This window comes from Phoca vitulina, unplaced genomic scaffold, assembly GCF_004348235.1.
Source record: "Phoca vitulina isolate PV1807 unplaced genomic scaffold, GSC_HSeal_1.0 scaffold9, whole genome shotgun sequence".
In the NCBI taxonomy this organism is placed as follows: domain Eukaryota; kingdom Metazoa; phylum Chordata; class Mammalia; order Carnivora; family Phocidae; genus Phoca; species Phoca vitulina.
Genome location: NW_022589712.1, coordinates 58,802,318 through 58,828,338, shown reverse-complemented (window position 1 = coordinate 58,828,338; position 26,021 = coordinate 58,802,318). Strand labels below are relative to the sequence as shown.

At 35.9% G+C, this 26,021-nt stretch overlaps 1 protein-coding gene across 1 annotated transcript in view; it reads right to left on the bottom strand.

Moving 5' to 3' along the window:
• The window catches only part of ASCC3 (activating signal cointegrator 1 complex subunit 3), a 366,263-nt gene that overhangs the window by 147,109 nt on the left and 193,133 nt on the right, over window positions 1–26,021 (bottom strand). Inside the window, exons 15-16 of the mRNA XM_032408161.1 lie at window positions 6,018–6,209; window positions 5,493–5,717 (exon numbers count right to left, since the gene is read on the bottom strand). Coding sequence (XP_032264052.1) covers window positions 5,493–5,717; window positions 6,018–6,209 — 417 coding nt within the window. The remainder of the gene's footprint in view (window positions 1–5,492; window positions 5,718–6,017; window positions 6,210–26,021) is intronic.

Genomic DNA, 26,021 nt, shown 5'->3' with positions numbered 1-26,021 from the left:
TAATTGAGAACAGTACATTGGAAATGCCATCTTCCAAAACTTAATTTACTCAATATTACGGCATCTGATTATTTTTCCCTAGAGTTTAATTCTATATAGCATTGAAAGGTTAATAATTTAAAAATACAATAACAACATATAAAATCTGTGTAATAAAGAGAAAGGAATTATTAGAAAATGATATTAAAACAAAATTACAATGAAAAGTTTCCTTAAAAATACATTTCCTTAGCTACTAGATCTATAGGTAATCATTTATTTAGTGTTCCTTAATTTAAAAATTCATGCAAGTTGTGAAACTTCATAGTTGTATAATTTTTCCTGAACATCTGGCTGAAAAAAATTAAATTTCTTAATACTTTAATCACAGGAGGAGAGATGCTTTCTAACTAAATCATTACAGATTAGGAGAAAGAAAGGAAGAATAAACTCTCTCATTTTAGCACTGAATATTAGGAAAATAAAACTTTTATGTTTGTTTTATCCTATAATTTTGAATTCTGTTTAATTTTGTGAAATAAATGTGGATGCTTAGCTATCTTTAGTTAGTTGAAGAAGAGATCCTGCAATATATAAAATATCATGCTGTTATATCATACTACTAGTTATTAAAAAAGACAAATCACCAAAGTAAAAAATGATAAGGCAGATTCTGACTATTCACTTTAAATTTACACGAACTTAAGTCAGAGAAAGACAAATACCATAGGGTCTCACTTACACATGGATTCTGAAAACATCGAACTCATAGAAACAGAGTAGAATGGTGGTTGTCAGGAATTGAGGGGTGGAGGAACTAGGGAGATGTTGGTCAAAGGTATACACTTTCAGTTATAAGATGAGTAAGTTGCAGGCATCTAACGTACAGCATGGTAACTATAGTTAATACTGTATTGTATACTTGAAAGTTGCTATGGGAGTAGAGCTTTGAGTTCTCATGAAAACAACAAAATGGTTATTATGTGAAGTGAATATGTTTACTAACTTTATTGTTAGGTATATAACTATATACACATATCAAACCATCGCACTGTGAACATTAAACTTACACAATGTCATATGTCAATTAGATTTCCACAATTACATAAATTCATAAATTTACACTAATGTACTTACAAATGACTAAGTCATCTGCAATAAAGGTAAATACATACATTTCCTAAAATGTGAACTGTAAAACTTTCTACAAAATGAAGAATAACAATACTAAAATATAACTAATAAGGGAGTTGTTTCACACTCCCCTAATATTTAAAAATGAGACAGTTAAAACATTTTCCAGCTTCTTGAGGTAAAAGAAACTAGTTTAATGATAATAGCTAAAAATCTGACAGTGTCTCCCATTTGTGATTCTGTTATTTGACAGTGAAAACTGCGTGGATTCTCTACTGACCTACTGGTATTTTAAAATCCTATCACATGAGCCCTAAGAGTAGAAAATTTTACAAAGGATAAAATAGTTTGCTATTATTTTCAAAATCAGATGCAGTGAATTAACATAAATAAATACCTATTGCTTCTAATGATAAGATAAAGGAAAGGAGGAAGGAGGTATCAGAGAGTGGATCAAGTCATTCGAGTCTTCTAAATGTTCACCAAAAGAAACAGACTAACTGACTACCCTGAAAAATGGATGTAAATTCATGATGGTACATCATATTTCTAGATTAATCTTTGAATGCCACCTAGTGACAAAGACAAAAATTTACTTGTAAATATCTGCTGTCACCTAGTGGTTACTTAGCACAGGAGCCTTTTATAATAGAAACGAGTATTTTTTTTTTTTTTTTTAATTTTTTTTTTTTTAAGATTTTATTATTTATTTGAGAGAGAGAGAGGGATAGAGCACAAGCAGGGGGAGCAGCAGAGAGAGAGGGAGAAGCAGGCTCCCCGCCGAGCAGGGAGCCCGATGCGGGGCTCGATCCCAGGACCCTGGGATCATGACCTGAGCCGAAGGCAGACGCTTAACCGACTGAGCCACCCAGGTGCCCCAGAAACGAGTATTTTTCAAATCTCTTTGCAATATATCCATTCATCTTAATAATCAGATAGTAAGTCAGTAACCTGTCGGTATTATGTAAAGCACAATGGATATAGGAATAATTAGAGCGTGATCCCTGGTCTCAAGAAGTTGTCTAGTAACGCTGGTGAGACACGTGTAACTAATGAAGATGACACTCATGAAACCACCATCCGCAGTGCCTAGTATATAATACATATTCAAAAATGATTTTAATTAAAAACACCTAACATGTGAAACTTATAAAAGTGCCATCAAATATACAGTGTAAGAGTTTTACGTTCTGTTAAGAAAAAAAAAATCCACCCCAAATTTGGTAATTTTAGAAGACTCAAAGTATCACATTGTATCTAATTTACCTACTTCAACTTTAGTCTTTAAGGTTATCTTAATTGCTTACTTGTATGTGCATGTTTCCTTAAACTGCTTAAAATCATATAAAAATGAAATAAACCAATAATCATGAGTATGTGTGTGCGTGTATCCGTTAGTAAATATATGAAAAAAAAATTCATGTATGTATTCAGCTAGGATTTGCAAGCTGGCAGTAAGTACAAATAGGGCTGAGAATCAAGGGACTATCAGATAATGGTGATACAAATCGTTTACTAAATACCAGCTTGGCACAGGCGCTTATTAAATTTTCACAACAATCCAGCGAGATTGTCCCTATTTTATAAATGGGAAAATTGGGACTTTATAGGTGAAGTGAGTAGAATGAGAGCCTGCCTCAGGCAGGTGACATGTGTTGGAGAGTAACCAGAACCAGCATTGGGAAGGTTGGTCAGATTATGGAAGCCTTAAATCCAAGGACAAGGTGTTTATACTATGTCCTGCAGAGACAAGAAAAATTCCATACAGATTATGTGTACGGTTACAGAGAGATCAACATATTTTGAAGTATACACTACAGGGGCTAACACAGAGTAGGTATCCAGTAACGTCTGCTGAAGACATTTTAATAAGCCTCAAATATGCTTCAGTGTTTCTCTCAGTGCAAAATTAAGTGGCTTTATACAGGGTTGGGACTTGTGACCTTTTGGCATTAGCATTAGAGAATCAGCCCCATTAGGTATCAATCAGCAAATCTGTTTCATAAAATGTTTGTATTAAAATTATTATTTAATATAATACTTTCTTCAGTTCTTCTAAACTAATGGGCAGGATAGATATTCATGTTATAAAAGACATTAGTGAAGGCAATATTCCTAATCTAACATGACCTTTATGTTGATCACTGCCACTGAATAGTTTTGCAAAGATTTGGGGAGTCTAAAGACTTAAAATTCCATTACTTTAAGAACACAGCACACATTCATTTTATAAACTAATTTCATACTTGATTTCCACAGATTACAAAATTTAATTTCATACTCAACTATGATTTAAGGGGGTTTGCTTCCTTAACAAGAAAATTTACTTTAATTGGGAGCTATTCCAAGCAGACCAAAATATGAGAAAAAAGTTTTAGCAATGGTCTGTACCTCACTATATTAGCTAAAAATTTCAAGGTATATATTTCATCATTTGAATGACTTTTATGGCATTAAATGGAATTATCATTATAATTAGTTGGCATTTCTGAAAATGACTTACCTAATAAGTACTTTATGAATATGAGGTAAATCTATGGACTACATTTTTTTTTTAATTTTTCAGGTCTTGACCAAATAGTTTCATTGATAATGTTTTACAGTCTGTAAAAAAGACTTCCTTGAGGACAAGACACTTATCCTGTGTCTTCTACACAATAACATCACTACCTTGGGTTTACTTTACCATTTATAAAAAGTTATCAAGGATAGTAATTATAAGTTTATGAAGACAGTATTCCTTGATATAGTTTTCTAGAAAAACTGCACAAAAGGGAGCCTTTCTTTTTATCATAAGTCAGAGAAATTATGGCTACCATTTTGGAAAATTAGTCCTGGTCTTAGAAGGCAAATGGTAGGTATCAATATAGAGAAATGTATTCACCTTTAACTTACCACAGTCTATATAAGGCAACAAAATTCTAGGCTATAATGAAAATACTAGATATGTAATTAAATATACCTGAGTTTGAATACTAGTTCCAAAAATTAGTAGCTGAAGGACCTTTGGGTCAGTCACATACCTCTCCGAGGCAATTATACCTACCCTGCAGGGCATTTGGAAGGTCCTTAGTCCACTTACTACTATTACCACCATTGTACAATAGACTATTCTATCAGAGATACTGTAGACCCAAGACCAAAGACCTAATTACTTAAACCATGAAATCATAGCAGGTGATAGGGACTGAAATTGAGCTATAATAACACTTTATTTAGAGTCAAAATTTATTTCCTAATCTTTTTTATTTTCTTGTAATTATGCTTCTAGAGACCAGCATCTTTCATGACTTCTTCTAACTTCCAACCAAATCTTCCAAACCTCTAATCTTCTGATCCCAGATCAAGTTTTGCCACCTTCATGAATAAAGCCTTTCCTAATAGCTTGTGACCAAAACTGTTTTCTCCTTCTAGAATCCTTCTATAGAAATTATCACTTTCCAACATTATTACACTGTGTTTTTGTAGCTTTTGCTCCCCGTTTAGACTATTTGCTCCTTAACAGAGGAGACTGCATACTGAATATCCTTTGGATCCTCTAAAAAGAATTGTAAATACTGAACAGAATGTAAGTGAAATTTTATAGGCTCTTTAAGAAGTAGCTGATATAGGACTTGCACACAACAAGTAATATTTGATTGCAAATGTTTCATTTGTCTATTTAACATTCCATTTATTTATTCATCTATTTAACATTTATATCCCATCAACTTTAAAAAATTATTTGAGTCCATTTTAAAGAAAAGAAAGGACAGAGAAACAGGAAAGTGTTGAATGCCAGGGCAATAATTAAAAATGTAATGAAAACAGCGAAACTTCATTTGAATGTTTGACACACAGACTCTTAAATTAAGAATGTTTATCCTCTTTACCAGTTAATATGTTACCTAGACTTCCAGAGTCTGCTATTTAAATCTTAACACAAAATGCATGTACACACATGAAACAAATTATAGTACTGTAGCTCAATTTAAGCAATTATAACCTGTATAATAAGATTAATCAAATGACCCAACATAAAAGAGCTTTATAAACCTTATAAAAACTTTATAGAAGTATAATACAAATATAGTAGTGGTTACTGCTATTTCTGTTTCTCTAGTTTGTATAGCTTGGTTAGATTTCTGGCCTAGAACAAAACCTCACAGTTTAAAAGTACACTCTTTCAGCAATGAGTTCTTATCCGTGATCACCTGCCATCTATACTGTTCTGAATTAACCAACAATATTACCATTCAGCCTGTTGTGCCTTATGACTGTGGAATGGCACAAGCTGTCTTCCTAAATACTATAGAACTGCAACCAATTCAACCTTATATTTACTTGGCCATTCTTTCAGCTGATGATTCTATTCCAGTCTTTTATTCACAGGATCTTACCTCTGCATTTAGGTTATCTGCAAGACTTTCCAGAAACTGACTCTCAATTGGGTTTTGTTGTGTGAGCAAAGTGAGGTAATGGCTGAGTTTGTCATGAGTTGTTATGATGATTCCTTCCCCAAATCTGTCAAATTGTGGTCTTCCAGCTCGACCAAATATCTGCATGACATCTAAAATTCCAAGGTCAACAAAGGAGCCTCTTTTTGCAGCATATATTTGTGTTCCCTAGATGAGGAAAAGTTAATAAGAATTTACATAAACACACACAAATATAATCCTGATGAGCTGAATACTGAAATTAGGCAAATATGGCAAGATCTCAAAAGTGTACTTTAACTAATCCTTTCATCATCTGTGATAGAGTTAAATTTTCACAATATAAACTAGATTTTTTTGGAGAAAATAATTCTGACCTTATAAGAATAGCATTAGAAGTCAATGAAACAGCCAAATCACAGTATTTTTCTAAACAAAACAATCCCCAGGTTTAAGACACACACAAACCCATGTAAGGCAAGCTATTACCTTAATAATAACAGCATGAGCAGGAAGATTGACACCCCAGGCTAATGTCGCTGTACAGACTAGAACTTTGATATGCCCATTAGAAAACAGGTTTTCAACCAAATTTCTGTCCTGCCGAAGCATTCCCGCATGATGAATACTAAAACCATCTGGAAATAATTCTCGTACTTGTTTATTTCTTGACTTCTGTACCTAGAGTAGGTATCAACAAGACATAAAAGAGTATTACTTAGCATTTACAAGTAATTGTTATTTAGCATTTTTGTTCAATGACTTTATCAAAGAAAGCATAAAATTATTCATGAGTTTTAAGATTTAAGTCTTAATATGTTATATATAAATTGTAAAAATTATATTCTACCTATCTTAAAACATAGGTAATCCCCAACATGACACAAAATGCAAGAGGAATGAAATTAAAAGCAAGTATCTCTTTCACTCAGACTTGCAACCAATCATTATTACTTGTTTCCTATCCTTCTGAAAATAGTCTATTAAAAAAAGCATAAAAAAAAAAAAAAAAAGAAGCATGAATCTAAATTGCTCCCAACTCATTCAGAGTAAAGGCCACAGTTCTTACGATGCAAGAGTCTACAGAAATTATTCTCACCCTCTAAGCTCACGAACCAATGCCAGCCACTAGGGTTGACTTTTCCTCTAAATCCTTTTTCTGACAAATCCACATCCACTCCACCAAGGTCTTTACATTTTCTATATACAACCTACCTCCTGGAAGACTATTCTCCCCTCTTACTGAGATGCCCATGATTCCCCAGCGCATGCACTCTTCCTCATTGGAACGACCTAATAAAACCAACTGTGTTCACCTAGAGGTGTGTTTTTGGTGAATTCTGACCGGCACTGATCATCTGTCTTAGTTCCCCAACTTTATAATGCCCTGAATTTACTAACTTTACTTCTGGTGTTTGTTCTTTGACCTGGCCTGAGCTCAGATGTGGGATTTGATCCACTTATCTGCAATCCATATTAAGTGCTACAGCAGAGTATCTTAAAAAATTCACTAAGACTCACTACAATAGAGAAAATTTCTCTGCAAAATTAAAGATTTTAGATTAACATAATGAAGTATTTAGGTGGTCAAAGCTCCTATTTGGGGTGCCTGGGTGGCTCAGTTGGTTAAGCAACTGACTCTTGATTTCAGCTCAGGTCCAGATCTCATGGTTGTGGGATCCACTGAGCTCCACAGTGGGCTCTGTGCTCATCAGGGAGCCTGACTGAGATTCTCTCTCCTCTTCCTGGGCCCTTCCCCCTCCCCTCATGTGCGCACTCTCTCTCCCTCTCTCTCTAAAATAAATAAATAAATCTTTATAAAGTCTATTTAAAAAAGCTCCTGTTTGGGCATCATGTCCTGTGTTTGCCTGTTATTGCTCTAAAAATTTCATTATCGTGCTCGCTTCGGCAGCACATATACTAAAAAATTTCATTATCAACATTTCAATAGTTTCTTCTGAAAGAGTTTTCCATAGTTTTTTGTAAGGGGCACTACACTGGCACGGAGTGGGATTTCAGGGGTTTGGGGTTCTAGAACAGACTTTGTCACATTGACTCTCCCTAAAGTCACTTAAAATTTTAAACTTCTAAGTTAATAATAATTAACTAAGGAAATGATCTAAGAAAACAGCTCTTCATGAAATCTGCTGCATATATAAAACCAAAATACTTTAACAAACTACTCCATCTAGTGGCCATCCCAGTAAATAACAACTTACACATTTCAAGCCTTTTAGAGACCTGAACAAAATACACATAAACCAAAAAGGCTTTCTTTTGCAAGTTTCATGGGGAGTATATTCCTGTTTTATTTTTGTGCAGCATGATCAGCCTGTTAGAAATCATTTCATGCATAGACCTTATGATTAACTACACTTGGGTCATATTGCCTAAACTTCCATCTTTTTAGACAAGAACTGTTGTCTATCTTCTAAAAGTAGCTCTCATGAATATGGGATGACTTGGGATAAAGTTCATTGCGGAGAATTTGCTAGGATATAACAGAGTTTCTTCATGGGCCAAGGACAGGGAGAGGAGAAACATTTCACCTACTCAGTTTCTTCTCTAATATTCATGAATAGACACTCAGAGCTAAAAGAATGAAAGAAAATATTGCTTGGAAGATATACTCTGTACGAATTATACTGCTTGGATTGCTGCTTGTTTCAGGTGAATCTGCTGTCTGTGGACCCCTGCAGTGGAATGTCCTGATGTGCTTGTTACTGATTCCTTAGTCAAGCTCCATGTGGGGAAGGACTTGGTTTGCGGCACCAAATGGCACAATATGAAGCTGAATGCAGGAAATATTTAACTGGGGAAGAGTAGTCCTCCTATAATGTAGCAGGTGGATACTCCAGTATCCAGTACTGACATAGTACTCCCACTCTGACCAAGTGAGTTCAACCAGCTTCAAGGCCACCATCTGGGTAATCCCTCTGGTCTCTGTGAGGAATACAGAGGCACCAGGGGTCATTTCTCTTTTGTCTCTATTCCTGTCAATATCCTGTGCATTGCTTTTTTTTTTTTTTTTTAAAGATTTTTTTTTTATTTATTTATTTGAGAGAGAGAATGAGAGAGCAAACACATGAGAGGGGGGAGGGTCAGAGGGAGAAGCAGACTCCCTGCCGAGCAGGGAGCCCGATGCGGGACTCGATCCAGGGACTCCAGGATCATGACCTGAGCCGAAGGCAGTCGCTTAACCAACTGAGCCACCCAGGCGCCCCCTGTGCATTGCTTTTTAATTGGGTCAGTAGAGACCTGAAGTGAACAATCCTAAAATAAGTCTGGGTTGCTCATTCTTAACTTTCTTTGAATCTGAGTCTGGCACTTGTGGTCTGGGCTAGCATAGTACAAATAAACTAGAATCCTTAGGAATCAGGCCCAGAGATATGCACTTTTATTTATTTTTTTTTATTTATAGAGATACGCACTTTTAAAAATCTTCTTTTAAAAATCATACAGAAAAATTTTATTTTTTTCCATTTTTGGTGAATGGTTCTATGAATTTTAACATATGTTCAATTTGTGTAATAATCACCACAATCAGGATACAAAACAGTTCCTTTACCCTAAAAAATTCCCTGTTATTCCTTTAGAGTTAAACCGTACCCACCCACAACCCCTGGCAATCAATGATCTGTTCTCCATCCTTATAGTTTCATGACTTCAAGAATGTGATAGGAATTGAATAAAACAGTATATAAGCCTTTGAGGCTAGTTTCTTTTATCAGTTTGATGCCTTTGAGAGTCATCCAAGTTGTACTGATAGTTCATTCCTTTTTACTGCTGAGTAGAATTCTATGGTATGGATGGATATTTTGTTAATCGAATCACCCACTGAAGGATGTCTGAGTTGCTTCCACTTTGGGCAATTATGACTCGAGCCTCTATGGATATCCATGTGAAGTTTCTCTCTCTCTCTCTCTCTGTGTTTGTGTGTGTGTGTGTGTGTGTAAGAGAATATATTTTAATTTCTCTAAAGTAGACACCAGGAATGTGATTGCTAGGTCATATGGTAAATACATTTTTAACTTTATGAAAACTGCAAGACCATTTTCAGAGTGGCTGTACCATATGTATTTTCATCACCAATATATCAGAATTCCAGTTACCTCCCATGCTTCTCTACACTTGAGACTGTCAAGATTTTTTATTTTAGTCATTGTAAGAGGTATGTAGTGGTATCCCATGTGGTTTTAATCTGCATTTTCCTAATGACTAATGATGTGAAACATGTTTTCATGTTCTTAGATATACATTTCTAATCAGCTCCTCAAGTTATTCTGATGTACACAAGAGTTTAAGGACCATAGTTCCTTACAGGAAGACACCTGGAGTAATTATTTTTATCCATCTATGTACAAGACAGCTGTATAATTTGACCATTTGATTCTATTTAGTGCTACACAACTTTGCATTCATTATTGTGCTAAATTATTTACACTCCTAAGAAAAGTATCTTCTAACAAATTTATAAAACATGACAGTGACAAAAAAAAAAGGCCCTGTAAAGGGCCAAAGAGAGGGTAATTTAAATAATAAACAGCTGTTTATCACGTCTAGATCCTAGAAATACAAGAAACTGAAGACAAAATGTGAGCTTTGAGTAATCTGCAGAATGGAAAGAAAGACCCATGCACAAGTGACTTCTATAAAATATGTTTCTAATAGAGGTGAATGGACAAAGCTGAAATGAGGGGAGGAGTGGCGCTGTGGCTTGTGTTTCTCCCACCAGCACCTGGCAGAGTACTTTCTGCGTAGCCAGTACTTACTGCCCATTTCTGGAATGAATAAATCAATGATCTGCTAGTCTCATCAAAGAAGTCTTTACAGAAAATGTGAAATGCGGGTCTTGAAAGACAAGTGATATACTGTTAAGTGGGGGACAGTAGGCAGCAGGATAAACAAGCATAAAGGCCGGAACTAGCAAAGAATACAGTGTGTCTGGGCATTATGTTTAGAAGGTATTGGGTGAATGCAAGACAATGATGCTGGAAAGGAGGATTAGGGGCTGGAAAGGAGGATTAGGTCAGGCCTTAGATGGTCCCAAGCACAGGTGGAAAGGAGCCAAGGAAAGTTCTTAAGCAGTATCAGATTTGTTGTTTAGAGAGGTATCTTCACAGCTGTGCTAAGACCGGAGGCTGGATGACCAGCTATGGGGCGATCAACAGTCCCAGTGAGAAAACGGGAGGCAGGAAACAGAGAGACCATATAAATTCAAGGTGAGAGTAGGCTATACCGTAAGGAAGCCTGGGTGACTGCCTGGGAGGGGAGGGAGGAAGGGAAGGAAAGAGTTAGGGCTGTTTCTAGTTTATCCATGCATGCCTTGATGCACTAAATATGTGACAGGGAAAACAGGATCGGGACAGCCAATGCTGTGCCTTGGGAGGTGGAAAGAAAATTCAGTTTGGGACATGAGTTTGAGGACACCCATTATAAAGATTTTGGCTTTTATTCTGAATAAAGTAGAAAACCACTGCAGGTTTCTGAGCAGGGAGACCAGTTAGGTTTATTACTCTAGCACAGCATTCCAAGAGAGATATGACAGTAAGTTGAACCAGGTGTAAAACACCTGAATAAAATAATTAATAACTCTAAACTAACACATACCTGCAACTTTATATATGTATCTTTCTTATCTTGACTTCCTTAAACAACGAAGGAAAAATAACAACTAAAATTGCATAAGTCTAAAAACTAATAGAAACATCACACATCAAACTTACAGGACAGAGTAAACGTATGCTCTCAGAAAATATCATACCTGAAATATTTCACTAAATAAGAACATAAATAAGTAAATTAACATCTAACTCAAGAGTTGTTTTGTTTTTTCGTTATTTATTTTTATTATGCTATTAGCCAACATAGAGTGCATCATTAGTTTTTGATGTAGTGTTCAACGATTCATTAGTTGTGTATAACACCCAGCGCTCATCACAACACCTGCCCTCCTTAATACCCATCACCTGGCTACCCCATAATGAAAGTATAACAAAACCAAAGAAAAACAAAGTATATACCCTAATAAAGTTAAAATAGAATCTGATGATTTAAAATTTGTGAAATGGATAAGTAAACACAAAAACTCTCATTTTAAAAGAAAAATTAAACAAAAATCACCAATGGCTATTGCTGGCAAGAAAAGGAGTTGGCAAACTACGTGCCAACTGTTTTGTACTTAAAGTTTTATTGGAACATAGCCATATTAATTTGTTTACATACTGTCTATGCTGCTTTTGAGCTACAGTTGAGTAACTGTGACAGCCACCATATGTCCACAGGCTTAAAATATTTACTGTCTAGCTTTTAAGTAAAAGGAGATAGTTGTACACAAGCTCAGCAGCACAAGCACAAAGACTCAAAATTAATAATGTAAAAAAAAGAAAATGTTCAGAAATATATCACAGTTTAAAATAATCAGAAAAGAGTACTTTATAAAATTCAATATATACCATTTAAAAAACTGGGATGGATGGTTTTATAGAAAATAATAACATTTATCCTAGAAGTGTTGAAAGTTGTAAAATAATAAAAGCAATGGAAGAAAATTTAAAAGCTATCTAACATCTGGGCTTTCAAACTTTTAAAGACAAATTAATTCTAATACTATTAAAGGCCCTAGAGCACAGAAATAGAAGGAAAGCCTCAAAATTAATCTTACAGAAGCAGTGAAATAGCACTGATATTAAAACCTGATAAAGAAGCAGAAAACAGAATTCACTGATGCATTAAAATAATACACAACTAAGTACAATTTAACCTCAGAATTCCAGGGCATTATACTTATATGAATATATTCAAGAAATGAGATGACATGCTTTGATTTTGAGATGGGAAAACTTGACTTGGTAAAAAATGCCAGTTCTCACTAACTTAATCAAAGCACTAACTCAACTAAAACATGAAAATGATTTCTTGGAGGTTATACTCAAGTTCACCCTGAAAAGTAAACCTGTATATTTATTCAAGAAAAATTCTAAAATTGATGAGTAATCAGGTATTAAAAATACTATAGTAACAGAATAAGAAAACAGTTTGATACCAGAGAGGAAATAGCAAGATCAGTGAAAAGAAAAGAAAGTCCAAAAATTGATTCAGGCAAATATGAGAATTCTGTGTTATATAAAATTTAAAATCAACAGAACAGGGAATATTCAGAAAAAGATGATGGTTCCATTACTATATGGAAAAAATTCCAGATAGATCAAAGATTTAATAATAAAAATGAAATCAAATTTAAAAAAGGCTGGAGGAAATTACAGATAAAATAGGTATGGCCTTTATAAGCAAGACAAAGCCCAAAGACTGACTATAAATAAGTTGATAAAAAACTTCTACAAGGTAAAAATATCTGTAAACAAATAAAACCCAAAGGTTAACTATGAAAAAAATGTCTATAACACATATGACACAAATTGCACACATGCAATTTAATATACATACAACGGACCACAAATATGAATAAGCAAATTACAAAAAAAGATTTCAAGTGGCCAATACGGAGATGCTCAGCTTTACTCAAAATTAAAGAAATGTCAGTCAAAATAATAATGAAGTACCATTTTTTTTTTACACTGCAGATACGCAACTTTTTCCTTTTTTTAAAAATTATGTTATGTTAATCACCATACATTACATTATTAGTTTTTGATGTAGTGTTCCATGATTCATCGTTTGCGAGTACCATTTTTTTAAACTTAAAAACTTTGACAATGCTCAGCATAGTCATGTGGGAGGAAGTTACTGTTCAAGGAAATGTAAATTAGAACAATCTCCCTAGTGGGCGATTCAAGACCATTCACCAAAATTTTAAATGCATGCACCATGTTGATGTATAAATTTCACTGCGAGGGATTTTCCCAATGGACATCACTGCAACTGCCAAGAGTATGAGCAAGAATGTTTACTACAGCACTGTTTACAATAAAAAATAATTGGAAACAACAAAAGTGTCCATCAAGACAGGACTGGGTAAATGAATTAAGATAGTGTGCACATTATGGCATACTATGAAGTTGTTATTAAGAATGAATTAGATCTTTCTGTGCTGATTTGAAAACATCTCCACCATGTATTATTACAAGAGACATGAAAGTGTGTATAACATGATCAAATCTGTTTACACTAAAACATGCATGCAAATACACACAATGGGTAGTTGCGTACTATCTTTCCTTAAAATAAAAAGCTTTTAAACAGGAATTTCTTTTAGAGAAATGAATGGAGAAGAGATGGTTAAGACCATGAGTTATGGAGCTAAACTTGTTTATTACAAGAACACTGCTGCTTTCTGAAGTATTGAAACAATCACTGCTTTTCCATCTGGTTTCCCAGGGCGAGCACTACCTGGAGTCCAGGCTTTGCTATCCTCTGAATAGCTGCAGAGATATAATTCATCTTGTTCACATTCTCTGAATGGAGCATTGGATTCTCCAAAGAAGCTATTCAAGATCTAATACTATGTTATCTATCTAATACTGGATAAGTGTTTCTACACATGGAAATATAGCACAAAAGAACACGAGCTGTGAAAAGGTAAAGGAAGTCACGTGCGTAGTTTAGGATTGTTTAAGCTTGGTTTCCTCTGACTTTATATTTCCACTTTTCACAAGTGACCTTCCCATAAAGGGCTTTATAGTCAGTAAAATTAGAATGGAATGGACAACTACTAAGATAATCTGTTAGCACACAGAGGGTACTATATTCTCTTCCCTCAGTGAAAACACATAGGGCTTCCTTCCATGACCTTACCTATCTTTTTCCTACCCATGAGATGGAAAAATCAGTGTGAGTACTTTTAAAAATGAGTAAGGTTAAAATGTAACCACTTCCCAAAGTTGACATCCAAACTAACACAAATGCAGGAATTAAAATATAATTGAAAAAAAAACACTAACAAGCAATTGAGGTTATTAAAGGAAAACACATTTGTTTTTCCAGTAAGACCAAATTTATACAGAAGCAACACAAGAACTTCAGGTTAGATGCAAGCCCTCGATGAAAAAACATGACAAAAATTGCACAACTAATTTACAGTGATCTTTGTAAGCCTTCTGAGGTAATTTATCTTGATAAGATATGCTTTAATGTAGATAATATCAAAACCATTAGGAAGGAGTAACTTAACTGCCATTATAAAAACTAAAATTTAACCAGGAGGCAAATATCTTCCTCCAAATGATGTCATTCTTTCTCAGAGCCATTAGTGAATATGCATTATTAATGTTAGAAAAAAATATTGTAAAATCTTCATCTTTGGTAAGTGCTATTTTTATCATTCAATGTTAATAAGATAATCAGCATGAGAAAGTAGACCTTCTTACTTAGGAACATAAACCAATACCTAGCTTTTCTTTTGACAAAGGCGTTTAGAAATCTAAGGAATATAATACGCAATTTTCCCTCATCTTTCTCTCTCTTTCAAAGCTCTTACTCCACTTTAAACATTATTCTTTGAGACATCTAAAATTGTTCTCTGACACCTATACCAAGGCATGTAATACTCCGTCCTCCATGAGGCTGTCAGAAGGAAATCCATCATCCCTCCCATCCCTGTTCTCAGGATAAGGTTCATCTAGTCATCTGTTTACGAGATCAATTAACCAAAACTATGATCAGAATTTCTGAGGATCATGTTAAAAATTTTAGGGCCTTAGTTTCAGATTCTGATTCTGATACCTGGCATAGGTACAGGTAATGGGAAACCAATTGTCTATTATACTAAGGTCCCCGTGATTCTTTGTATTTCTTTGCTCTTGACTCAATTCCTTACCTTCTCTATTACTTCTCCACCTTAGGGTATGGAATTCTTTGATCTACTCTCTGGAACTGCCACACAATGATCAGCAAACTATATCAACCTCTTCTATCACCTTGCCTTAACTGAAATTTGACTCTCCTTGTATGGATCCTGTTTCCCACCCATTCCCTCTCAAGTGGTGAAAGAGGATATCTCTCTTCCTCATCACCATTTCCGGTCAATTAATGTACTCCCTTTCTGTAAAAACTCCTCTCTTTTAAGGTTCAGTCCATCTGACTATGTCACCTGTCGTTTAACCTTATCCAATGAAGACTTGACACCTATGGCTCCCAGTCTGTCTCTCCATCCCAATTCCTGTCATCATCCTAGGTGATAGTATTTTTCATGTGGACATCTAAAACACTCTTTAATTCCTTGATGCCCTCATTTCCACTTCAGCCATATCAACTATTATTTCTAGGCTTTGTTATCAACTCACAACTGTACCACTTCCAAAATCACTACTACAAGCATCTCAATTTCTGATCAAAGCTTCCTATATTTCAAGCTTGTCCAAACAATTTTTCTAAGTCCATTCTTTATCATCAATGATACTTTGAGATCACAATTCCTCTACTTTCTTTCTATTCATCAGCAGCACCTGCTTCTACTCCTCTGCCCAGTCCTTCCTCTTGCTCTTTCTCCAGCTTAGAGAGCAAGCCCATTGCTTTTAACGTAAAATATCAAATCTTAACATGATATATAAAAATCCTCATGATCTGGCCTTTGCCTATAACATTAGACTTATCTTATGCTACAAACATGCCATCTGCCACTCCCCATCATTTTTTATGTCTTAGTTATCTTTTAAAAGATTTATTTATTTATTTGAGAGAGAGAGCATGCGCAAGTGGGAGTCGGGGCAGAGGGAGAGAGAATCTTAAGCAGACTCCCCGCTGATCACAGAGCCTGATTTCATGACCCTGAGATCGTGACCTGAGCTGAAATCAAGAGTTGGATGCTTAACCAAATGAGCCATCCAGGTGCGCCTATGTTTTAGTCATTTTGACTTTTATCCACTTCCTTCAATGTGCTATTGCTTTTCTGGTGTCAGAGCCTTTAGCTAGAACATTCTTCTGCTGTTCTTTGCTTTGTGACCTCCTAACCTTCAAATCTCAGCTTCAATTTCACTTTCTCTAACACTGTCAGGTCCCCTAATTTTATGTAAATGTAATTTTTTTTTGTATTCTTATGTATTTTATGTTCCCTTAGCAACTTCGTCCCTCTTTATTATTTATTACAAATGCAATTAAAATATTTAATTAGTTGATTAATCATTCTGTCCTTCCAGAACACAAGCTCCATAAGAGTAAAGGGGCAGGCACTTTTTCTTCCTCAATGTATTTCCATTCTCAATTAAAGCAGAGTATTAATCAGCACCCAACTCCCAGCTCCTTCTATGAGCCTTCCAATATTGCAGAGGCCAGAAAGTAAAAACTGTGTTTCCAAGATTTCTTGGAGGCAGGGTACTGGATGCAAAGATCAATTTTGCTAATGAGATGCACTTGTGCAAGATCTAGATGGTGGAAGTTAAGAGGAAACTATCTTCCCGCTATTGTCTTTTGCTGGTAAACAAGATCTTGGAGAAATGAGGATTGAAAATTATAACAGATGTATCATACATTCAAAATTTAGTTCTCCGATGTGTTCGTGAGTGTTGAAAAGACATGTATAGTAGCGGCTATGGTTTCTCAACTGCTGGATCACCATCACAGTAGCTAGGTCTTACATTCAACAGTTCCAGTGCTGACCCCCTAACTTCTACTTCTCCAATCTTACCAACATTAGTACGTACCTCATTTCTTGTACAAGATTCTTTTCTATTTAAAATGTACCTAGAGTGGTTTGTTTTCTTTACCGTATCCTGACTGATACAATATGTGTCTTCTTCAACCCACTCTAAAGAGGCTGACAGCAGAGTTTCCTTAGCTTGATATCTATTGATCTACCACAGTGACTGGTAACTAGCTTACATTCAGTAAATATTCACTGAGTGACCATCACTAAAACCGGTTTGAGGCTTATGGGTATATAATCAATTCACAATGACACAGACTAATCTAATTCCCCATAGCCAATTTTCATATGTCATTCTGGCTGTGCTAATTATTCACTTTAACTTAGGAGAAAGGAAGTACCAGGTGCTCTGTCCATGTTATATCCCTTGAAAGGTGGTTGTGGTTTCCATATAGGTTACCCAGATATTACTACAACCTAATTATATAGAAATAATTTAGCATTCCAGAGAGAGTGCCTTAATTAGCAAAAGAGAAATCTCATCTAAAATTGCATTCTTTATATCCATTATATCCATTCAGCCATAAAAGCTGAAACAACATTAAAAAAAATCACACTGTGAAATGTGATTTTTGATCTTTAAATTTTATCAGTATAAATCTCTGTATCTCTAGGGATTTAATAACCTAACTTATTTAATCTATATGTCTTTAGAGTGCTTCCCCTACTAAAGTATTTCATATGAGTGAACAACAGTATTCCAATTAACATAGTTTCCAAAACAGCATGGTTCCTTAACAAGATATATACATTTGTTGTAAAAATTTTACTCTATGCTTCTAAAACACATCTTTAAGCCCAAGAACAAAAATTGCTGCAATCAAAATTTACTTAAAGGTAATAACGAAAGAAAGAAGAATAAGATTCCAACGTCACTTTCTATGTCTCTTAAAAAGAGTCTCCTTTATTCAAAGTCAGCCATACATTAGACTCTACTGAAATGAACACCTGGCCCAAGGGATTTCCCCCTGTGTGGAGGAAAATGAGTCCTACTTTTCAGCACCTGAATTCTGGTCATATAACTTGTCTCTTCCACAGTCTTCAATAGCTCCTCACGGTATATAAAGTCCAAGTGCTTAAGCATGTGATTTAAGGTCCTCCACATTCTGACCAAAATCTATATACCAAGCCCTTCATGCATCATACATTCCAGTGAAAAGGGAACACTCTCGTCCAAATATATCCCGTGGTTTCCTTTGCTCATGTTCCCTTTCTTCTTTCCCTGGAATGCCCTTTACCTTTATTGCTGCATATTGAGATACAAGATCACTGGTTTGAATTAATCTACTTCTCTTTTGTGAACCGTTTGTTCTTCTGTTATTTACCATATTTTGCTTTCCTTATGTATTTCAAAATCCTCTGCGAAATTGTCTGTGTCTTAAAGGTAGAGAAACTCCACCTTGTTTTGCTACTTATTTTCTGTGGCACAAGAAATTTGATCAATTGAATTAAAATTGACAGTTAATTTAGACCTGGACGTCTTATTATACACTCTAAAATAATTGTTCTCAATAGGTATATAATATTTAATTGAATTGCTGTTCATACTTTAAAATTCCCCTACAGTTGGATATTTATGCTGTATTTTTTTCCACTACAATGTGTTGGAATACAACTCTCGGTATATGTTACTTTTCTTTTTCATCTGTCCTTGGAAAGAGTCCTAGGTTTAGAATTTCATGGCTAAAGAATCTGGAAGAAAGTGTGGCTCTTAACATATATTATCAAAAAAAAAATTTTTTTTTTTAAAGGACTGAGCCATTCATTGCCACAGGAAACCTAGGAATGTGCCAAATCCTCAAATCAGCTTTAGAAATGGATATTATCATTTTTAGTTTTTAAAGATTTATTAGATTTAAGAGTATATGGTCTGTTAATTTGCACAATTTTATCCAATAATTTTTTATTCGAGGTTACTTATTTTTTTCTTCTCTTTGTTCATTTACTTACTGAAAACTTCATGTTTTAGTTATTAAACTTAATAAGTACACAAAGATGTAGATACACATATAAAAATGTGGATACTAATACATATAAAGATATAGTTATTAATATTTCCCCCAACCTGTTATCATCTTTTACAATTCAATGTATTATTTTTTGTTGTCAAAAAGCTTCAAATTTAAATGTCGTTACATCTGTCATTCTTTAAAGTTGTCATCTTCTTTCCCTTTAAAGTACATATGTAACCATTTTAGAGTTTCTGCTATATATCAAGCAAGATATGTTACCTTACTTATTACAAAAATCTTAAGATATAGGTATCATCGCCACTTTGTTTATGATGAAACTGTGGCTCAAGGAAATTAAAAGAGGCTATGTTACCATGTCTGAGTCCAGATTAATACCAGGTTTGCCTGGGTCCAAAGCGTTTATTCTACAAGGGGTTACTTCCCTTTGAAAACAGAAAAGTCATGCTTCCAAAAATCAGTTGAACACTCAGTTCTATTTTGTATTAATTTTATTTGGTTTTATTTAAAATATGAATACACTTTTCACATTATTTCTATGTGGTTACAACAATTCTACAAGAGTAGAATTACTATATTAACCTCCAAAAAGAAAGGAGGTTGATATAGCTAAGGAAAGGATAAATTCTGAGAAAACATTTTACATATATTTAAAATAAAAAATAAAAGAAAGGGGGCTATTGGGCACCTGCTACTGTCTTTAGCTAAAAGATATCATCTATACCAGGAAGAGAAAATTCTAATTTTATTTGGCTATACTGACTGTAAAACTGCTAGAGCAGAAATAAATGAAGCTACTAATATTCAGTATCAGATAACTTATATCAAAGTCAAATTCCCTTAATTTAGACAAAGGCTAAAGCTGACCTATGAAAAAAACAAGGAAATAGTTGGTAGATCTAGATAATAATAAAAATATCAAAAAATGATTCTTTAAGGTACCCTGAGGGAACATATTATATTGGATTTTTCATAGAGTTCTGTTTTAATAGATATTTCCAATAACTATATTCATGAGGCTTATTGCATGATAGACCATTTCTACCTATAAGAAAAAATTCTGATATCACTAATAAGAAAATCAAACCACATATCAGTACCCATAAATTAGAGAAATACTGTATAGGAGTGAGTGGGAATACCCATCCCAGTACTAGAATATTTAAAGCCTGTTAAAAACTTGTCCCTAAAGGAAAGAATTTATTTGACTAACATTCCAAGTGAATCAGAACCTGAGGATTCTAATTGAAATATTCATTCAACTTGAATTTAAATCATAATTGAAACTAATGGCTTAATAATGAAAATATATCTGCATCCCTAATGACATACTTTTTATTTATTTATTTTATTTTATTAAATTTTATTATGTTATGTTAGTTACCATATAATAAATCATTAGTTTTTGATGTAGTGATCCACGATCCATTGTTTCCGTATAACACCCAGTGCTCCATGCAGTACATGCCCTCCTTAATACCCATCACCGGGCTAACCAATCCCCCCAACCCCCTCCCCTCTAAAACCCTGTTTGTTTCTCAGAGTCCATAGTCTCTCATGGTTCATCTCTCCCTCCAATTCCCACCCCCCATTTTTCCCTTCCTTCTCCTAATGTCCTCCATGCTATTCCTTATGTTCCACAAATAAGTGAAACCATATGATAATTGACTTTCTCTGCTTGACTTATGTCACTTAGCATATTCTCCTCCAGTCCCATCCGTGTTGATGTAAAAGTTGGGTATTCATCCTTTGTGATGGCTGAGTAATATTCCATTGTATATATGGACCACATCTTCTTTATCCATTCATCTGCTGAAGGGCATCTCGGCTCTTTCCACAGTTTGGCTATTGTGGACATTGCTGCTATGAACATTGGGGTGCATATGGCCCTTCTTTTCACTACATCTGTGTCTTTGGGGTAAATACCCAGTACTGCAATTGCTGGGTCATAGGGTAGCTCTATTTTTAAATTTTTGAGGAACCTCCACACTGTTTTCCAAAGTGGCTGTACCAACTTGCATTCCCACCAACAGTGTAAGAGGGTTCCCCTTTCTCCACAACCTCTCCAACATCTGTTGTTTCTTGCCTTGTCCATTTTTGCCATTCTAACTGGTGTAAGGTGGTATCTCAATGTGGTTTTGATTTGAATTTCCCTGATGGCTAATGATGATGAACATTTTTTCATGTGTCTGTTAGCCATTTGTATGTCTTCTTCAGAGAAGTGTCTTTTCATATCTTCTGCCCACTTTTTGACTTGATTATTTGTTGTTTGGGTGTTGAGTTTGAGAAGTTCTTTATAGATCTTGGATACCATCCCTTTATCTGTAGTGTCATTTGCAAATATATTCTCCCATTCTGTGGGTTGCCTCTTTGTTTTGTTGACTGTCTCCTTTGCTGTGCAGAAGCTTTTAATCTTGATGAAGTCCCAAAAGTTCATTTTTGCTTTTGTTTCACTAGCTTTTGGAGATGTATCTTGAAAGAAGTTGCTGTGGGCAATGTCAAAGAGGTTACTGCCTATGTTCTCCTCTAGGATTTTGGTGGATTCCTGTCTCACATTGAGGTCTTTCATCCACTTTGAGTTTATCTTCGTGAATGGTGTTAGAGAATGGTCGAGTTTCATTCTTCTGCATGTGGCTGTCCCATTTTCCCAGCACCATTTATTGAAGAGACTGTCTTTTTTCCATTGCATGTTTTCTCCTGCTCTGTCAAAGATTATTTGACCATAGGGTTGAGGGTCCATATCTGGGTTCTCTATTCTGTTCCATTGGTCTATATGTCTGTTTTTGTGCCAGTACCATGCTGTCTTGGTGATCACAGCTTTGTAATAGAGCTTGAAATCAGGCAATGTGATGCCCCCAGCTTTGTTTTTCTTTTTCAACATTTCCTTGGCGATTTGGGGTCTTTTCTGATTCCATACAAATTTTAGGATTGTTTGTTCCAGCACTTTGAAAAATGTCATTGGAATTTTGATCGGGATGGCATTGAAGGTATAGATAGCTCTGGGTAGAATAGACATTTTAACAATGTTTATTCTTCCGATCCATGAGCATGGAATATTTTTCCATCTTTTTGTGTCTTCTTCAATTTCTTTCATGAGTGTTCTGTAGTTCCTAGAGTATAGATCCTTTACCTCTTTGGTTAGGTTTATTCCGAGGTATCTTATGGTTTTTGGTGCTATTGTAAATGGAATTGTTTCTCTAATTTCTCTTTCTACAGTTGCGTTGTTAGTGTATAAGAAAGCAACTGATTTCTGTGCATTGATTTTGTATCCTGCCACATTACTGAATTGCTGGATGAGTTCTAGTGATTTGGGGGTGGAGTCTTTTGGGTTTTCCACATAAAGTATCATGTCGTCTGCGAAAAGAGAGAGTTTGACTTCTTTGCCAATTTGAATACCTTTTATTTCTTTTTGTTGTCTCATTGCTGTTGCTAGGACTTCTAGTACTATGTTGAACAATAGTGGCGAGAGTGGGCATCCTTGACGTGTTCCTGATCTTAAGGGAAAGGCTCTCAGCTTTTCCCCATTGAGGATGATATTCGCTGTGGGTTTTTCATGGATGGATTTTATGAACGTGAGGAATGTTCCCTCTATCCCTATACTCTGAAGAGTTTTAATCAGGAAAGGATGTTGTATTTTGTCAAATGCTTTTTCTGCATCAATTGAGAGGACCATATGGTTCTTCTCCCTCCTCTTATTAATGTGTTCTATCACATTGATTGATTTGCGAATGTTGAACCACCCTTGCATCCTGGGGATAAATCCCACTTGGTCATGGTGGATGATCCTTTTAATGTATTGTTGGATCCTATTAGCTAGGATTTTGTTGAGGATTTTGGAATCCATATTCATCAGGGATATCGGTCTGAAATTCTCCTTTTTGATGGGGTCTTTGCCTGGTTTGAGGATTAAGGTAATGCTGGCCTCATAGAATGAGTTTGGAAGTTTTCCTTCTGTTTCTATTTTTTGAAACAGCTTCAATAGAATAGGTATTATTTCTTCTTTGAATGTTTGGTAGAATTCCCCAGGGAATCCATCAGGCCCTGGACTCTTGTTTTTTGGGAGGTTTTTGATCACTGCTTCAATCTCATTACTGGTTATTGGCCTATTCAGGTTGTCCATTTCTTCCTGTTTCAGTCTTGGCAGCTTATAGGTTTCCAGGAAGGCCTCCATTTCATCCAGATTGCTCAGTTTATTGGCATATAGTTGTCGATAACAATTTCTAATAATTGTTTCTATTTCCTTGGTGTTAGTTGGGATCTCTCCCCTTTCATTCATAATTTTATTAATTTGGGTCCTTACTCTTTTCTTTTGGATAAGTCTGGCCAGTGGTTTATCGATCTTATTAATTCTTTCAAAGAACCAACTTCTAGTTTCATTGATCTGATCTACTGTGTTTCTAGTTTCTAATTCATTGATCTCTGCTTTAATTTTAATTATTTCTCTTCTAATGTGTGGCTTAGGCATCGTTTGTTGCTTTTTCTCTAGTTCTTTAAGGTGTAGAGTTAGTTGGTGAGTTTGGGATTTTTCTGCTTTTTTGAGTGAGGCTTGGATGGCTATGTATTTCCCGCTTAGGACTGCCTTTGCAGTATCCCATAGGTTTTGGACCGATGTGTTTTCGTTCTCATTGATTTCCATGAATTGTTTAAGTTCTTCTTTGATTTCCTGGTTGACCCAAACATTCTTGAGCAGAGTGGTTTTTAGCTTCCAAGTGTTTGAATTTCTGCCAATTTTTTTCTTGTGATTGAGTTCCAGTTTTAAAGCACTGTGGTCTGAGAATATGCAGGGAATAATCTTAATCTTTTGGTGTCAGTTGAGACCTGATTTGTGACCCAATATATGGTCTATTCTGGAGAAAGTTCCATGTGCGCTTGAGAAGAATGAGTATTCTGTTGTTTTAAGGTGGAATGTTCTGTAAATATCTATGGGGTCCATCTGATCCAGTGTATTATTCAAAGCTTTTGTTTCCTTGTTGATTTTCTGCTTAGATGATCTGTCCATTGGTAAGAGTGGAGTATCGAGGTCTCCTACAATTAACGTACTGTTATCAATATGACTCTTTATTTTGGTTAACAGTTGGCTTATGTAGATGGCTGCTCCCATGTTGGGGGCATAGATATTTACAGTTGTTAGATCTTCTTGTTGGATAGACCCTTTAAGAATGATATAGTGTCCTTCTGTGTCTCTAATTACAGACTTCAGTTTAAAATCTAATTTGTCTGATATAAGAATTGCTACCCCAGCTTTCTTTTGAGGTCCGCTGGCATGGAAGACAGATCTCCATCCCTTCACTTTCAGTCTGGATGTATCTTTAGGTTCAAAATGAGTCTTTGTAGGCAGCATATGGATGGGTCCTGTCTTTTTATCCAATCTGCAACCCTGTGCCGTTTTATGGGAGCGTTTAGGCCATTCACGTTGAGAGTGATTATTGAAAGATATGAATTAATTGTCATCATGTTGCCTGTGAAGACGTTGTTTTTATAGATTGTCCCTGTAAATTTCTGTTGTATATCACTCTTGGGTCTTTCTCTTTTTTATAGAACCCCCCTTAATATTTCTTGCAGGGCCGGCTTAGTGGTCACATATTCTTTCAGTTTCTGCCAGTCGTGGAAGCTCTGCATCTCTCCATCCATTCTGAATGAAAGCCTTGCTGGATAGAGTATTCTTGGCTGCATGTGCTTCTCATTTAGTACCCTGAATATGTCTTGCCAGGCCTTTCTGGCTTGCCAGGTCTCTGTGGATAGGTCTGACGTTATTCTGATGTTCCTCCCTCTGTACGTAAGGAATCTCTTCCCCTAACTGCCCTTAAGATGGTTTCTTTGGCTCTAAGATTTGCAAGTTTTACTATTACATGCCGGGGTGTTGGCCTGTTTTCCTTGATCTTAGGAGGGGTCCTCTCTGCCTCTAGGATGCGAATGTTTGTTTCATTCCCCAGATTAGGGAAGTTCTCAGCTACGATTTGCTCAAATACATCTTCTAGTCCTTTCTCTCTCTCCACTCCATACGGGATTCCAATGATTCTGACATTGGAACGCCTCATGGTGTCACTTACTTCTCTGATTCTATTTTCATGGATTCTGAGTTATTTTTCCCTGGCCTCCTCTTTTCCCTTTTTATCTATTATATTGTCTTCCAGGTCGCTTATTCGTTCTTCTGCCTCAGTTACCCTAGCTGTTAGATTATCTAGATTGGATTGGATCTCATTGATAGCATTTTTAAATTCTGCCAATTCACCTTTCATTTCTGCCCTTAGAGACTCTATGTTGCCATTAATTGATTTCTCCATTCTAGCCATTGTCTTCACAATTGCTAGCCTGAATTCCATCTCCGACATCTTGGTTATATCTGCATCCATTTGTAAATCTGCAGCATAAGTCATAATCTCTGAGTCTTTTCTATTTTGGGGGCTCCTCCTCCTAGTCATTCTGTTGATGGGTGTTTGAGGGAATGTATAGAGTCCAAATTATTGACCAGAACCCAAGCAAGATGCACCTGTTTTCTTGGGACCTTAGGGTTGCTGGCCTCTTGTTTTCCCAGCCTGTCTTCTGGGGGAGGGGCCTGCCGCGCTGTTACTCAGGCAGCCCTGTTTGGGCGGAGTTGCCCTGCCCCCCTGTGGCTGGGGATGGGCTCAGCAGAAATCAGTTTTTGGGGCATTTGTTCTCTGGCAGCTTTCCCTGGAGGCTTTCCGCGTCTCTTCCGCGAGTCAGAGCAGAAGAGACCGTTTCCAACCCTCTGTCTCAGAGCAGAGGGACCGCATTCTGTTCTTCAGTGAGTTCTCCAGGCCACACCATCTCCGTTTCTGTCCGTGCTGCTATAAACTGCAGCGTCCTGGGTTGTGCGCCCCTCCGCAGCGCCCCAGTCCTGCCTCCAAGTCGGGGCACGTCTCTGCCCTTTGTGCTTCTAAAACCGCCAGCTGCTCCCAGTTC